The following is a 17,974-nucleotide window of genomic DNA, read 5'->3' on the forward strand; positions in this document are numbered from 1 at the left end:
CTGGGATCGATTTGCATCTCTAGGAGACAGAACGCGTCTCCTTCCTGAGTGGTAAGGCGTCTGCGTGGTCCCATGGTGTTTAGACTTGCGTATTATTGTTTGTACAGATGAACGTGGTGCCTTCAGGCATTTGGAAATTGTTCCCAAGGATGAACCAGACTTGTGGAGGTCTACAATTTGTTTTCTGAGGTCTTGGTTGATTTCTTTTGATTTTCCCATGAAAGCAAAGAGGCACTGAGTTTGAAGGTAGGACTTGAAATACATCCACAGGTACAACTCCAATTGATTCAAATGATTAATTAGCCTATCAGAAGCTTCTAAAGCCATGACATCCTTTTCTGGAATTTTCCAAGCTATTTAAAGGCACAGTCAACTTAGTGTATGTAAACTTCTGACCAACTGGAATTATGAAACAGCGAATTATAATTGAAATAATCTGTCTGTTGACAATTGTTGGAAAAATTACTTGTGTCATGCGCAAAGTAGATGTCCTAACTGACTTGACAAAAGTATAGTTTGTTAACAAGAAATTTGTGGAGTGGTTGAAAAAGAAGTTTTAATGACTCCAACCTAAGTGTAAGGGGTGTTTAACTGGCGGCAGAGAAGTCAGACACAGGAGAGAAATAACTGTGTTTCCAACATCGCAGTTTATTAGAAAAAAAAACACCGGAAAACATAATAATAAAAATCAATCGGTAAACATAACCCGACGCACAACAGTACAGACGTACACAAACACTTACAATAAACAATCTCCGACAAGGACATGAGGGGAAACAGAGGGTTAAATACACAACATGTAATTGATGGGATTGGAACTAGGTGTGACGGAACACAAGACAAAACCAATGGAAAATGAAAAATGTATCAGTTATGGCTAGAAGATCGGTGACGTCGACCGCCGAACACCACCCGAACAAGGAGAGGGAATGACTTTGGCGGAAGTCGTGACAGTACCCCCCCCTGACGCGCGGCTCTAGCCGCGCGTCGGCACCGACCTCGGGGACGACCCGGAGGACGAGGCGCAGGGTGATCCGGATGGAGACGGTGGAAATCTCGCAGCATAGAAGGATCCAACACGTCCTCCACCGGAACCCAGTATCTCTCCTCCGGACCATACCCCTCCCAGTCCACGAGGTACTGAAGGCCCCTCGCCCGACGTCTCGAATCCAGTATGGAATGAACAGAGTACGCCGGGGCCCCCTCGATATCCAGAGGGGGCGGAGGAACCTCCCGCACCTCAGACTCTTGGAGCGGTCCAGCCACCACCAGCCTGAGGAGAGACACATGGAACGAGGGGTTATTGCGGTAACCGGGGAGCTGTAACCTGTAACATACCTCGTTCACTCTCCTCAGGACTTTAAATGGCCTCACAAACTGCAGACCCAGCTTCCGACAGGGCAGGTGGATGGGCAGGTTTCGGGTTGAGAGCCAGACCCGGTCCCCCGGTGCAAACACCGGAGCCTCACTGCGGTGACGGTCTGCGCCAACTTTCTGGCGCAGTAAAGGGGGGTTGAAGATGGACATGGGTGGCGTCCCTTGTCTCCTCCGCACGCCGGAACCAGTCGCCCGCCACAGGAGCCTCGGTCCGACTCTGATGCCAAGGAGCCAGCACCGGCTGATACCCTAATATACACTGGAAGGGAGAAAGGTTAGTGGAGGAGTGGCGGAGAGAGTTCTGGGCCATCTCTGCCCAGGGCACGAACGCTGCCCACTCCCCCGGCCGGTCCTGGCAATAAGACCTCAGAAACCTACCCATATCCTGGTTAACTCTCTCCACCTGCCCGTTACTCTCGGGGTGAAAACCTGAGGTAAGGCTAACTAAGAAGGCACAGGGGTGAAGCTTCGGTGGCGTACCTGAGCACTGAGAGAGCACCGCTCCTATCCCAGCCTCGGATAGTAAACATAGCACAAAACATTTCAGGAAAATTCTTGAAGATCTGTTGAAGTTACATAAAAACACTTTTCTGACAATTAGAGGAGTTTAGAAAAAAGTAACAATGCATATAAACAAATTATTTTCTTTCCACCTTCACTATGAACGCCAAAGAGGATTCTGGATGGGCCAACACGGGAGCTGAGGTAAACAGAGCCCTCAGGTAACTAAAAGCCCTGTCCGCCTCAATTGACCACTGCAAGCGCACCGGGCCCCCCTTCAGCAGTGAGGTAATGGGAACCGCCACCTGACCAAAACCCCGGATAATCCTCCGGTAGTAGTTGGCAAACCCTAAGAACCGCTGCACCTCCTTTACCGTGGTGAGATTCGGCCAATTACGCACGGCTGCAATGCTGTCACTCTCCATCTCCACCCCTGAAGTGGAAATGCGATACCCTAGGAAGGAGATGGACAGTTGGACGAACAGGCATTTCTCAGCCTTGACATACAGGTCATGCTCCAACAGGCGACCAAGCACTCTGCGCACCAGGGACACATGCTCAGCGCGTGTAGAGGAGTATATCAAAATGTCATCAATATACACCACTACACCCTGCCCATGCAAGTCCCTGCAAACCTGGTCTACAAAGGCTTGGAAGACTGATGGCGCATTCATCAACCCGTACGGCATGACGAGGTACTCATAGTGCCCAGAGGTGGTACTGAAAGCCGTCTTCCACTCGTCTCCCTCTCGTATACGCACCAGGTTGTAAGCGCTCCTGAGATCTAGTTTTGTGAAGAAGCGCCCCGCTCAGTTGGGGTCTGAGCAGATTATTTGTTGCTATTGCAAACATAATAAAATGGTGGTCCGATAGTCCAGGATTATGAGGAAAAACATTAAGATCCACAACATTTATTCCATGGGACAAAACTAGGTCCAGAGTATGACTGTGACAGTGCGTAGGTCCAGAGACATGTTGGACAAAACCCACTGAGTCGATGATGGCTCCGAAAGCCTTTTGGAGTGGGTCTGTGGACTTTTCCATGTGAATATTAAAATCTAAAAAAAAATGAATATTATCTGCTATGACTACAAGGTCCAATAGGAATTCAGGGAACTCAGTGAGGAACGCTGTATATGGCCCAGGAGGCCTGTAAACAGTAGCTATAAAAAGTGATTGAGTAGGCTGCATAGATTTCATGACTAGAAGCTCAAAAGACGAAAACGTATTTTATTTTTTTTGTAAATTGAAATTTTCTATCGGGATGCACGGGGGATATGGTCACTAGTGCAACCAGACGTTGAGGCCTCATTTAACACAGTAAATTCATCAGGCTTAAGCCATGTTTCAGTCAGGCCAATCACATCAAGATTATGATCTGTGATTAGTTCATTGACTATAACTGCCTTTGAAGTGAGGGATCTAACATTAAGTAGCCCTATTTTGAGATGTGAGGTATCACGATCTCTTTCAATAATGGCAGGAATGGAGGAGGTCTTTTTCCTAGTGAGATTGCTAAGGCGAACACCGCCATGTTTAGTTTTGCCCAACCTAGGTTGAGGCACAGACACGGTCTCAATGGGGATAGCTGAGCTGACTACACTGACTGTACTAGTGGCAGACACCACTAAGCTGGCAGGCTGGCTAACAGCCTGCTGCCTGGCCTGCACCCTATTTCATTGTGGAGCTAGAGGAGTTAGAGCCCTGTCTATGTTGGTAGATAAGATGAGAGCACCCCTCCAGCTAGGATGGAGTCCTTCACTCCTCAGCAGGCCAGGCGTGGTCCTGTTTGTGGGTGAGTCCCAGAAAGAGGGCCAGTTATCTTCAAATTCTATCTTTTGGGAGGGGCAGAAAACAGTTTTCAACCAGCGATTGAGTTGTGAGACTCTGCTGTAGAGCTCATTACTCCCCCTAACTGGGAGGGGGCCAGAGACAATTTCTCGATGTCGACACATCTTTCTAGCTGATTTACACGCTGAAGCTATGTTGCGCTTGGTGACCTCTGACTGTTTCATCCTAACATCTTTGGTGCCGACGTGGATAACAGTATCTCTATACTCTCTACACTCGACAGTTTCAGCTTTAGCCAGCACCATCTTCAGATTAGCCTTAACGTCGGTAGCCCTGCCCCCTGGTTAACATTAAGTCTAATACTGCGGGTAATGGAGTCGCCAATGACTAGGGTTTTCAATTTGTCAGAGCTAATAGTGGGAAGCTTCTGCGTCTCAGACCCCGTAACGGGAGGAGTAGCGACAAGAGAAGGCCCCGCTAGCTGCTTAATGGGGAAAACCGGTAGAAAGTTTCTGTCGGCTGAATGAGCGACACCGGTTGAGCATTCCAACAGCATTTCCCTCCAGAAGCCATGAGAAAGTTGTCCGGCTGCGGGGACCGTGCAAGGGGATTTATACTAACGTTACTATCTGTACTTACTGGTGGCACAGACACTGTTTCATCCTTTCCTACACTGAAATTACCTTTGCCTAACGATTGCGTCTGAAGCTGGGCTTGCAGCACAGCTATCCTCACCGTAAGGCGATCGTTATCCTGTATATTATGAGTACAGCGACTGCAATTAAGGCATCATGTTAATGTTACTACTTAGCTTCGGCTGTTGGAGGTCCTGACGAACCATGTCCAGATAAAGCGTCCGGAGTGAAAAAGTTGAATGAAAAAAGTTGAGTGAGGGAAAAACAAAAAATATAAACGGTAATTAAAAAGTAAAAACCGTAAAGTTGTCAGGTAGCAAAGTAAGGTTGGCACAAAACCCACAGCAACACGTAAACAAGTCTGCAAGTTTTGACCGTAAATGACCAACACAATCAGACTGTACACTGCAAACGATCTCTGCTAGGATACACTTGTGCTTCCTCGCTATAACTAGGCAATCAAGGAGGGGAGGACAGTCTTCTGTACTACATTTACATTTACATTTAAGTCATTTAGCAGACGCTCTTATCCAGAGCGACTTACAAAATGGTGCATTCACTTTATGATATCCAGTGGAACAACCACTTTACAATAGTGCATCTAACTCTTTTAAGGGGGGGGGTTAGAGGGATTACTTTATCCTATCCTAGGTATTCCTTAAAGAGGTGGGGTTTCAGGTGTCTCCGGAAGGTGGTGATTGACTCGGCTGACCTGGCGTCGTGAGGGAGTTTGTTCCACCATTGGGGTGCCAGAGCAGCGAACAGTTTTGACTGGGCTGAGCGGGAACTGTACTTCCTCAGACTGCTGGTTAGCCAGTAGACAGTACATGGCAGAATAAGACTGCTGGTTAGCCAGTAGACAGTACATGACAGCAAAAGACTGCTGGTTAGCCAGTAGACAGTACATGGCAGAATAAGACTGCTGGTTAGCCAGTAGACAGTACATGTTAGCATAAGACTGCTGGTTAGCCAGTAGACAGTACATGGCTGCATAAGACTGCTGGTTAGCCAGTAGACAGTACATGGCAGCATAAGACTGCTGGTTAGCCAGCAGACAGTACATGGCACCATAAGACTAACCCTACTACCACTCGGCCTACTACCAGTACTACTACTACTATCAATAGGCCTACAACCACAACTACTACTACACCTACTACTACCACTAGGCCTACTACCACTACTACTGCTACTATCCCTAGGCCTACTACCACTCCCACTACTACTGCAACCACTACTACTACTACAACTACCACTAGGCTACTACCAGAGCTATTACTACCACTAGCGTTACTACTACAACCATTACTACTAGCGCTACACCCACTCCCACTATGGCTACTACCACTACTACTACTAGGCCTACTACCACTACTACTACTACCACTAGGCCTACTACTACCATTAGGCACTCTTCTACTAGGTCTACTACCACTAGGTCTACTACAACTAGACCTACTACCACTACTACCACCACCACTATGCCTACTACCACTAGGCCTACTACCACTACTACGACTACCACTATGCCTACTACCACTACTACCACTACCACTAGGCCTACTACCAATAGGCATACTACCACTACTACTACTAGGCCTACTACCACGACTACTACTACCACTAGGCCTACTACAACTAGGCCTACTACAACTACCACTACTACTACTACCACTAGGCCTACGACCACTAGGCATACCTCCAATACTACATCTAGGCCTACTACCACTACCACTACTACTACCACCACTATGCCTACTTCCACAACCATTACTACCACTACCACTAGGCCTGCTACCAATAGGTCTACTACCACCACTACCACTACTACCACTAGGCCTACTACCACTACTACTACTAGGCCTACTACCACGGCTACTACTACCACTAGGCCTACTACAACTAAGCCTACTACCACTGCCACTAGTACTACTACCACTACGCCTACAACCACTAGGCATACCTCCAATACTACTACTACAACTAGGCCTACTACCACTACCACTACTACTACCACCACTATGCCTACTTCCACTACCACTACTACTACTAACACTAGTAATACTACCACTACTACCACTACTACTAACATTACCACTAGGCCTACAACCACTACTACTACTACTACTACTACCAATAGGCCTGCTACCACTACTACCACTACTACTACTACTACTATTACTATTACTACTACCACTAGGCCTACTACCACTACTACCACTACTACTACTACTACTATTACTATAACTACTACCACTAGGTCTACTACCACTAAGTCTACTACCAATACTACTACTAATATCACTAAGCCTACCACCACAACTACTACTACCACTAGGCCTACTACCACTACTACTAATACTACCAATAGGCCTACAACCAAAGCTACTACTACACCTACTACTACCACTAGGCCTACTACCACTACTACTACTACTACTACTACCACTAGGCCTACTACCACTCCCACTACTACTACTACAACCACTACTACTACTACGACTACCACTAGGCTACAACCACAGCTACTACTACCACTACCGCTACTACTACAACCACTACTACTAGGGCTACTACCACTACTACTACCAATACCACTAGTGATACTACCACTACTACTACTACTTCCACCAGACCTACTACCACTAATACTACTACTACCAATAGGGCTAATACCACTACCACTATGGCTACTACCACTACTACTACTACTACTACCACTAGGCATACTACCACTACTACTACTACTACCAATAGGGCTACTACACCTACTACCACTACAACTACTACTATTACTACCACAAGGCATACTACCACTACTACTACTACTACCAATAGGGCTACTACACCTACTACCACTACTACTACTACAACTAGGTCTACTACCACTACTACCACTACCACTATGGTTACTACCATTACTACCACTAGGCCTACTACCACTACTACTACTTCTACTAGGCCAACTACCACTAGGGCCACTACCACTACTACTACTACTACCACTAGGGCCACTACCACTACTACTACTACTACCACTAGAACTACTACCACTACTACTACTACTACTTCCACTAGGCCTACTACCACTATTACTACTACTACCACTAGGGCTACTACCACTACTACTACTACTACCACTAGGCCTACTACTACCACTACCACTACTACCACTACTACTAATATCACTACTACTACTACAACTTCTACCACTACCACTACTATTACTACTACCACTACCACTACTATTACTACTACCACTACTACCACTACTACTAATACCACTACTACTACTACTACCACTACAACTACCACCACTAATACTACTATTACTACTACAACTACTACTACTACTACTACTACTACTACTACTAATACTACTACTATTACTGCTACAACTACTACTACAACTACTACCACTACTACTACTACTACTACTACTACTACTACTACGACTACTACAACTACTACCACTACTACAACTACTACTACTACTGCTACTACCGCTACTACTACTACTACTACCACTACTACTAATACCACTACTACTACTACTACCACTACAACTACCACCACTAATACTACTATTACTACTACCACTACTACTACTACTACTACCACTACTACTACTACAACTACCACTAATACTACTACTACTACTACTACTACTACTACTACTACTACTACTACTACTACTACTACTACTACTACTACTCTTCCCAGGAAAAGATAGAGTTCCAAAAGTATTCTTTGACTGGCTTCATCTATGCATTGTCACTTTAATAACTCTACCTACATGTGCATATTACCTCAACTAACCGGTGCCCCCTCACATTGACTCTGTACCTGTACCCCCCTGTATATAGTCTCACTTTTGTTATTTTACTGCTGCTCTTTAATTACTTGTTACTGTTATTTCTTATTCTTAGCTGTATTTTTTAAAACTGCATTGTTGGTTATGGGCTCGTAAGTAAGCATTTCACTGTAAGGTCCAGACCAGTTGTATTCAGCTCATGTGACTAATAACATTTGATTTGATTTGATTTACTATTACTTTTGTTTCTACTACTACATCCAAATACATTTGGCCAGCTGAAGCAAGTCACACAATTCATAGAAAATGACCATTCTAGTTTTTTTTATTTATTTGTGTCTTTCTCTAGCATTGTGATAATTCAAGTAAGACTGGAGATCCAGATATATTAGACAGCTGAATTGCGTATGACAACCAATGTAATATTACATGAAGGGTAGCCAATACATTACACGATACATGCAGTACAGACATATATTCATTATAACACATTTCACTGAGACCTTGTTTTGTATTGATGGTGGTATGAATGCCACATGCCCATTGATGTATTGACACACATTGGGTTGTGGCCCACAGGCTTACGAGGAGAGGTTATTAAAGAAGTCAATGTTGTTTTTGATGAGATAGTAGACCATGCTTGTCCAGAGCAGGCCTGTGAGACAGAGGCTCAGTAAGGGGCTTGTGTGTGGGCTCCTGATCTGGACCTGGACTGGACAGCAGCAGTCACTGAGGGGGTCACTGAGGGGGCCTGTGGAAGCACACCAGGCTGTCAGTGGCCGCTGGGGTAGAGCAGTGAGAAACATAGGCTAAGTAAAAAAAAAAATGATTTTTTGTCTGATTCATTATTGTCTTGACTTTCATAATGTGCGACCACACCCATGTAGATATGGCTGCTTGGCATAATGTGCTGTTGGATGTTTGTTCAGGACTTATTGGACTTATTGAACATCGATGTACCCAAGACAAATCTTTTCCACCAGCCGGCTCTTTCTCTTTCGAACCGTCTCTCACAATGTCTCATGAAGAGACAGGAATGGAGTCCATGGCAGGAGCGAATTTTAATTGGTTGATATCTCAGTCCATCACTGTCCAACATAACCCTTAGACCCTGCTCTCTACAAACGAATTAGGCTAAACAAGTAAGTGAGTTCAGGAAATCAGAAAGTATGCACGTAGTTCTCACATGTAACCTTCATATTTTGCTCCTTTGCACCCCAGTATCTCTACTTGCACATTCATCATCTACACATCTATCACTCCAGTGTTTAATTGCTATATTGTAATTATTTTGCCACTATGGCCTATTTATTGCCTTACCTCCCTTATCCTACCTCATTTGCACACACTGTATAGTATTATTGACTCCATGTTTGTTTATTCCATGTGTAACTCTGTGATGTTGTTTGTGTCGCGCTGCTTTGCTTTATCCTTTCCAGGTCGCAGTTGTAAATGAGAACTTGATCTCAACAAGCCTACCTGGTTAAATAAAGGTGAAATTAATAAAAAATGAAATATGCCAAAACTCAGAATCAGTTGGGACGTCCTAAAAGTAATATGATCATTGTGAGATTTTCTGCAGTTTTCAAAGTCAAACTGTAGCAGGATCTCTCTCTCCTGCCTTGATTTGAACCCTTCCCCTTTCAAGTCCCACTTCTTTGCACAGTGTTTCCAGGCTCTATTTTTTGTTATCAATTGAGCCTGGGGATGAGGTTAACCCATGACTGACTTTGAAATGATGTGTGTTTATTATAGATAGACTTTGAATAGGTCAATGGTCAGTATTCATCCTGAAAGGCTTTGGTTGACGCCTTTCCTAAAATATGTTTCTTTAATATTGTTTGTCATTGGATGTCTTCCCTATCATATGTTTCTTGGTGTTTTGCTCTGGCCTCAGCAATATAATGAAACATTTAGGAGCAAATATGCAGAAAAGTAAACCAAAACTGGAGGCCAGAATAGCAAAGATCTCCACAGCTACAGTGAACTTCCCAGGAGAGCTGACATAAGCTGGGATAAAGGTGATCCAGACTGCACAGAATATGAGCATGCTGAAGGTGATGAATTTGGCCTCATTGAAGTTATCAGGCAGCTTTCGAGCCAGAAAAGCCAGCACAAAGCACAAGAGAGCCAGGAGTCCTATATACCCCAACACAGCCCAGAAACCAATAGCTGAACCCACATCACACTCTAGAATGATCTTTTCCTTATAGGTCTTCATGTTCTTGTAGGGGAAAGGAGGGGAGACTGTTAACCAAAGAACACAGATCAGAACCTGTATGAGAGTGAAAGCCAGAACACTGAGTCTCTGCTGTGGAGGACCAAACCATTTCATGACATTACTGGCTGGAAGTGTAGCCCTGAAGGCCATCAACACCACTATTGTTTTCCCCAGAACACAAGAGATGCAGAGGACGAAGGTGATGCCAAACGCTGTGTGACGCAGCATACAGGACCACTCAGAGGGCCGGCCAATGAAAGTAAGAGAACACAGAAAACACAGAGTCAAGGAGAAGAGCAGCAGGAAGCTCAGCTCAGAGTTGTTGGCCCTGACGATGGGGGTGTCCTTATGAATTGAAAACACAACAGCTACCAGACTAGTAACACCAGACCCCAGTAAGGAGAAAAACACCAGAACTATGCCCATCATTTCTTCATAGGAGAGGAATTCAACTGGTTTCAACACACAGCGGTCCCTTTTTTCATTTGACCAATACTCCAAGTCACATCGATAGCAGCCGTTAGAATCTGTAAGGAGATTAGAACGTCATTCATTCCATGAATCAGTGTGTCATGTGTTTTTCCACATCTATTAGTCTTGTTGGGCAGTGACAGAGCTTGAAAGTATTGCAGGTAGCCATAAATGCATTATATATTACCTGTGATATTACTGATCTCTCCCTCCGCACATGGTACACAGTCATAACAGCATACAGGTTTTCCTTTCTGTACAGCCTTACGAGTGCCTGTGGGACAGCTCTCAGTGCACACTGCTGCAGGTGCCTGTAGAGAAATACAACATGTCTGAATTCTGGTGCATTTTATATAAATAAACGTGCAGAAATATTTTAATGTCACTACTTCTGGAAGTTATATTACCAATACAAAACAAGACAATTGAGATAGACTATGTGGATTACGTAAACATTATAGAATGCATGTTTTACATTTGTAGTGGTTTGAGGTTTGCAAGTGTTATGCTTTTGCAACATAGTCAACATGTATTTAGTCCTACCTCTGCCTGGCCCCCTGCCCAGACCAGTTTTCCCTTGTTGAAGGTAATGCGCTGTTCAGGGGGCATCGAGGAATCATACAGCCCCACAGCATGGAACTGCAGGGTCCCATCCTCCTCCTGCTGCCAGTTCACTAGGTCGTAGCACGCCACCACATCTCCATTAGCATCGAACCATATCTCCTCTCCTGTCTTTACTCTAAACCTCACCTCCTTCAGGTACTGTAGCACCTGCTCAACAACATGGAGAGAGACAGAGAGAGAGAGAGAGAGTGAGAGAGAGAGAATGAGAGAGATTGAAAGAGAGAGACAGTGAGAGAGAGAGAGTGGGAGAGACTCAGAAAGACACAGAGAGAAACAGAGATACACAGAGAGAGACACAGAAAGAGAGAGAAAGAGACAGAGAGAGACAGAGACACAGAGAGAGACAGAGATACAGAGAGAGACAGAAAGAGACAGAGAGAGAGACACAGAGAGACACAGAGAGACACAGAGAGAGACAGAGAGATAGAGAGACACAGAGAGACACAGAGAGACACAGAGAGACAGAGAGAGACACAGAGAGAGTGGGATGATTCATATGATATGTTATTTATGTTTTGTTGTATCTGGAGCTTGCTCACCTGCTGTGATGTGTAGACTGGTCTGTTGCCGCTGTCTGTGTCATTCTTTAAGTCTGTCAGTAGGTTGTGTAGAGCGTGTGCAATGGCATATACAGCTGTGTACACTTTATTGGATATTCTCAGCTCTGACATGTCCGTGTATTGGTTCTTCAGCTTTGCTAAGCTCTCTGTTCCTGTGCACAGCGTGCTGCTGCCCCCCTCGAAGGAGCACTGGAACACAGTCTCCCAGAACTCCCTGAGCAGGGTGTTGTCTGGCGCCTGAGAGGGGTGCACCTTGTCTAGGAACCCCTCCAGACCATCCAGCCTGGCATTCCTGATGGCAAAGCCCACCGCCCCCCTCAGGAAGCCGTAGGCCTTGTTCTCCGTCAGCACTCTGGCTGTGATCCAGGCCTCGCTGCCCACCCACTGCAGCCCTGGGTCTCCCTCCAGAGCCAACTCATTCAGCAGGGGGATGAGGTCCCCCAAGGTCAAGAACAGTACCACCACCCTGGCTGTGGCCCTCCGGATCACCCTGACAACTTCCAGGATCTTCTCTCGGGGGTCTGTGCGGTGGATGGACTCTTGGTACTCTACACAGACCCCATCATGCCACGCTGCCTCCAGGAATGTGGCCATGCCGTTGTTTCCATAGTCATTGTTGCTGTTCACCACTCCCACCCAGTTCCATCCAAAGTGTTTGACCAGCTTTGCCAGGGCTCTGCTCTGGTAGAAGTCACTGGGGATGGTTCTGAAGAAGGAGGGGAACTTTTTTTTGTTACTCAGACAAGCACAGGTGGCAAAGTGGCTGATCTGTGTGGAAGAAACGGGAAGATTTGAATTGATCTTTCATACATAGCTGACATTGATTATACTACCTCTAAAGAGCCCAAACCAGAAGGTGTCTCACCACAGGGATGCTGAATGGTCCGACCAGGGATGATATTCCGATGGTGGATGTGGAGCTTGACTCCCCTACAATGCCCAACACGGCGGGAGATCTGGAGCAGGAGGAGGGGTTTCCCAGGCTGTCCTCAGGCCCAGGGCTGTTCATCAGGGCCAGGGCTGAGTGGATGGCCAGGGGGGCATAGCTACAGGAGTCATAGACCTGGTAACCCAGAGACAGTCCTGGGAGAAGATCACTGCTGTTGTTGATCTCCTCCAGGGCAAAGATCAGGGTCTGTGCAAACTGGAACTCACGTGGGTCGAAACTGGACAGCGGTAACAAACCAAAAAATAAGTTAGTTGAAGCCAGGAATCTCATGTGCCACAATCACATACGCCAGCAAAACTGATATACTCGGTCGAGATGAGTTGAGTAGAGTTTAGTATAACAGAAACAGTTTGTATACTAGTTTTGTCCAAAAATAAATGCACAGATCATCTACAATAGTGTTATTATGCCTAATTTCAGTGAGAGACAAAAAATGTCTTTCTTGATGAGAAATATTCCAAAACAGCTAAAAGTTCCCAAATACATTTTTTTTCAACACATACCTGATACAGGGTGTTTTCTCTGGTCTGGAGGTGAATGAATGGACCTTTAAGACAGCATTCCTATGTAGAGGGAACACTGCCCCAATGTTGATGTCCCCCTCGGCAGACAGGAGAGGCAGAGCGGGTTGGCCCAGCAGAGAGCAGATTGTGGCTGGAGCAGCCATACCCCTCATCACCACCACCAGCAGCCGGAGAACCATGTCTGTTCTCAGTGCCATGCCAGCCTTCAGCAGGGCAGCTGTGTCTGTGAGGGCAGACAAAAGGGTTCCTCTTTTATAGAGGTGAAAGTGCCCCCTAAGACGCTGGAACTGCCCATACACTCCCTCTCAACGAGTGGGATGTGGTTCTAGTGTTTATTGTTTCCCCGGGGTACAGGATGAGAGAGGGAGGTGAGATAGTGACAGAGGCTGGGCTACGTTGCTAATATGAGCAAGCAGTGGATAGATAAGTGCAGGTTTCTGACATTGTGGATATAAAACATCATATCCATCATGCTTTTTCCAAAGTATTTTTTAGTTTGACAATTTAAACTCGTACATAAAACAATAGAATAATTACTTTATATTTCAAACAAAAATAATAAAAAATTGTATCTGTCATGCCTCCACATGTTTTTTGTATGACAATTTAAACACATACATAAAACAATAGAACAAGTATGGGATTAAAATAAATAATAATTGTTATATTATTTTACATGTGTGTTGAAATTGTCACAAAAAAAAAAACATCTGGTAAAGCAGATGAATATAAAAATATAAAATATACATTTATATTTCCACAATGTCAGAAGTCTGCATTTATTTATCCACTGCTCATATTAGCAACGTAGCCCAGCCTGTCAGTATCCCAACTCCTTATCTCATCATAGACAAGGTTTTTGTCCAGCTCACGGTTTGTCCCGGGGACGTAACCTGATGGTCGCAAAGAAGGCCCTGATTGGTGACCCACTGATTCACATCATCGCTTGTTACTGTTGCAAGGCCCTGATTGGTGAACCACTGATCCAGCTCTTTGTCTTTTGGTAATCCTAGGGACAAGCCCACACAGTGCTTTTAACGTAGTGTTTTCAAACATATTTGACACACGTCAACAGACAGTACCAGTCAAACTACATATTGAAGGCTTTTTGTTTATTTTTACTATTTTCTACATTTTAGAATAAAATTGAAGACATCAAAACTATGAAATATCACATATAGAATCATGTGTAGTAACCAAAAAAGTGTTAATAAACAATATATTTTATATTTGAGGTTCATCAAAGTAGCCAACCTTTGCCAGTTGTTTCCACTTCTGGCAGTTGTTTATTTGGCTCCCGAGTGGCGAAGCGGTCTAAGGCCCTGCATTACAGTGCAAGAGGTCTCACTACTGTTCCTGGTTCAATTCCAGGCTATATCACATCTGGGGTAGGATGTCATTGTAAACAAGATTTTATTATTAAATGACATGCCTAGAGGTAATTAGGGACAGCTGTTCCGCTAGCGGTACACAAGCCGACAACTTCCGGTGAAATAGGAGGGCGCGCAATTCAAATAAATATTCGTAATATTAAACATGAATTAACATACAAGTGTCTTATATCATTTAAAAGCTTAACTTCTTGTTAATCTAACTGCGTTGTCAGATTTCAAAAAGGCTTTATGGCGATAGCATACCATGCAATTGTCTGAGGATGGTTCCCCAGATCAACATATTTTTCAACCAGCACATGCTTCACAAAATCACAAATAGCGATTTAAGAAATCACTTACCTTTGAAGTTCGTCCTCTGTTTGCAATCCCAAGGGTCCCAGCTACAACATGAATGGTCGTTTTGTTCGATAAAATGCTTCTTTATATGCCAAAGTCAGTTTAGTTGGCGCCGTTGATTTCAGTAATCCACACGTTCAACATGCAGACAAAAGAGTCCAAAAAGCTACCGCTAAACTTCGTCCAAACAAGTCACACAACATTTCTATTCAAACCTCAGGTACTTAAAATGTAAATAAACTATAATATTTCATACGGAAAGTAGTATGTTCAATAGGAAAGAAAAATTCGTAAGCGTGCGAGCGGAAAGACAAATATTATTCAGTTTGTCTCCTAACAAGAACTCAAAATACTTGTTCATTTTTCAAAAAAGAAGCCTGAAACCTTGAATAAAGACTGTTGACATCTAGTGGAAGCCATAGGAATTGCAATCTGGGAGACAGATGTACATAGAAACAATAGGTTTCCATAATAAGAGCCTGGGAGCTCAAAATATTAAATTCTTGGCGGATTTTCACCTGCACTATCAATTCTGTTATGGTCTCAGACATGATTTTAACAGTTGTAGAAACTGCAACGTGTTTTCTATCCAATGCTACCAATTATATGCATATCCTGGCTTCTGGGCCTGAGTAACAGGCAGATTACTTTGGGCACGTCAGTCAGGAGGAAATTCAGGAAACTAGACCCTATCCCAGAGAGGTTTTAAATTGCCGTAATGACAGCTTTGCCCACTCTTGGCATTCTCTCATCCATCTTCATGAGGGATGCTTTTCCCACAGTCATGAAGGAGTTCCCACATACTTTGAGCACGTGTTGGCTGCTTTTCCTTCACTCTGCAGTCCAACTCATCCCAAACCATCTCAATTGGGTTGAGGTGGGGTGATTGTGGAGGTCAGGTCATCTAATGCAGCACTCCATCACTCTCCTTGTTCAAATAGCTCTTACACAGCCTGTTTTGGGACATTGTCCTGTTGAAAAAGAAATGATAGACCAACTAAGTGCCAACCAGATGGGATGGCGTATCACTGCAGAATGCTGTGGAAGCCATTCTGGTTAAGTGTGCCTTAAATTCAAAATAAATCACCGACAGTGTCACCAGCAAAGCACCATCACACCATCCCACTTCCTCCTCCATGCTTCACGGTGGGCACCACACATGCGGAGATCATTCATTCACCTACTTTACATCTCACAAAGACACAGCAGTTGGAAGCAAAAATCTCAAATTTGGACTCATCAGACCAAATGGCAGATTTCCACCAGTCTAGTGTCCATTGCTCATGCTTCTTGGCCTAAGCAAGTCTCTTCTTCTTGTTGGTGTCCTTTAGTACTATCAGCAATTCGACCATGAAGGCCTGATTCACGCAGTCTACGCTGAACAGTTGATCTTGAGATGTGTCTGTTACTTAAACTCTGTGAAGCATTTATTTGGCTGCAATTTCTGAGGGTTGTAACTCTAATGAATCCTCTGCAGCAGAGGTAACTCTTGGTCTTCATTTACTGTGGCGGGCCTCATGAGAGCCAGTTTCATCATAGCGCTTGATGGTTTTTGCAAATGTTCCGTTCTGACTGACCTTCATGTCTTAAAGTAATGATGGACTGTTGTTTCTCTTTCCTTATTTGAGCTGTTCTTGTCATAATATGGACTTGGTCTTTTACCAAATAGGGCTATCGTCTGTTTTCCACCCCTACCATGTCACAATATAACTGATTGTCTCAAATGCATAAAGAAGGAAATAAGTTGCACAAATACATTTTAACAAGGCACACCTGTTAATTCAAATGCATTCCAGGTGACTACTTCATGAAGCTGGTTGAGAGAATGCCAACAGTGTGCAAAGCTGTCATCAAGGCAAAGAGTGGCTATTTTGAAGAATCACAAATATAAAATATATTTTGATTTGTTTAACACTTTTTTGGTTACTACATGATTCTAAGTGTGTTATTTCATAGTTTTTATGTCTTCACTATTATTCTACAATGTAGAAAATATTACAAATAAATTAAAACCCTTAAATGAGTAGGCGTGTCCAAACTTTTGACTGGTAAGGTACAGGTGAAGTCGGAAGTTTACATACACCTAGCTAAATACATTTAAACTCAGTTTTTCACAATTCATGACATTTGATACTAGTAAAAATTCACTGTCTTATGTCAGTTAAGATCACAATTTTTTTCTGAATGTGAAATGTCAGAATAATAGTAGAGAGAATGATTTATTCAGCTTTTATTTATTTCAATACATTCCCATTTGCGATCAAGCTTTAACTTCCTGACTTATGTCTTGAGATGTTGCTTCAATATATCCACATAATTTTCCGTCCTCATGATGCCATCTATTTTGTGAAGTGCACCAGTCCCTCAAGCAGCAAAGCACCCCCACAACATGATGCTGCCACCCCCGTGCTTCATTGTTGGGATGATGTTCTTCGGCTTGCAAGCCTCCCCTTTTTTCCTCCAAACATAACAATGGTCATTATGGCCAAACAGTTCTATTTCTGTTTCATCAGACCAGAGGACATTTGTCCAAAAAGTACGATCTTTGTCCCCATGTGCAGTTGCAAACCGTAGTCTGGCTTTTTTATGGCGGTTTTGGAGCAGTGGCTTCTTCTTTGCTGAGCGGCCTTTCAGGTTATGTCGATAGAGGACTCGTTTTACTGTGAGTATAGATACTTTTGTACCTGTTTCCTCCAGCATCTTCACAAGGTCCTTTGCTGTTGTTCTGGGATTGATTTGCACTTTTCGCACCAAAGTACGTTAATCTCTAGGAGACA

At 44.1% G+C, this 17,974-nt stretch overlaps 1 protein-coding gene across 1 annotated transcript; it reads right to left on the bottom strand.

Moving 5' to 3' along the window:
• Window positions 1-9,949: 9,949 nt before the first annotated feature.
• LOC139548515 (extracellular calcium-sensing receptor-like) lies at window positions 9,950-16,780 on the bottom strand. The gene is made up of 7 exons (XM_071358205.1): window positions 16,702-16,780; window positions 13,447-13,690; window positions 12,860-13,160; window positions 11,974-12,762; window positions 11,354-11,584; window positions 10,998-11,121; window positions 9,950-10,866 (listed from the first exon to the last, which is right to left on the bottom strand). Exons 1-7 carry the CDS (start codon window positions 16,778-16,780, stop codon window positions 9,950-9,952), a joined length of 2,685 nt encoding a protein of 894 aa, XP_071214306.1.
• Window positions 16,781-17,974: the final 1,194 nt, after the last annotated feature.

Source organism: Salvelinus alpinus, chromosome 21 (genome assembly GCF_045679555.1).
Source record: "Salvelinus alpinus chromosome 21, SLU_Salpinus.1, whole genome shotgun sequence".
NCBI classification, from domain to species: Eukaryota; Metazoa; Chordata; class Actinopteri; order Salmoniformes; family Salmonidae; genus Salvelinus; species Salvelinus alpinus.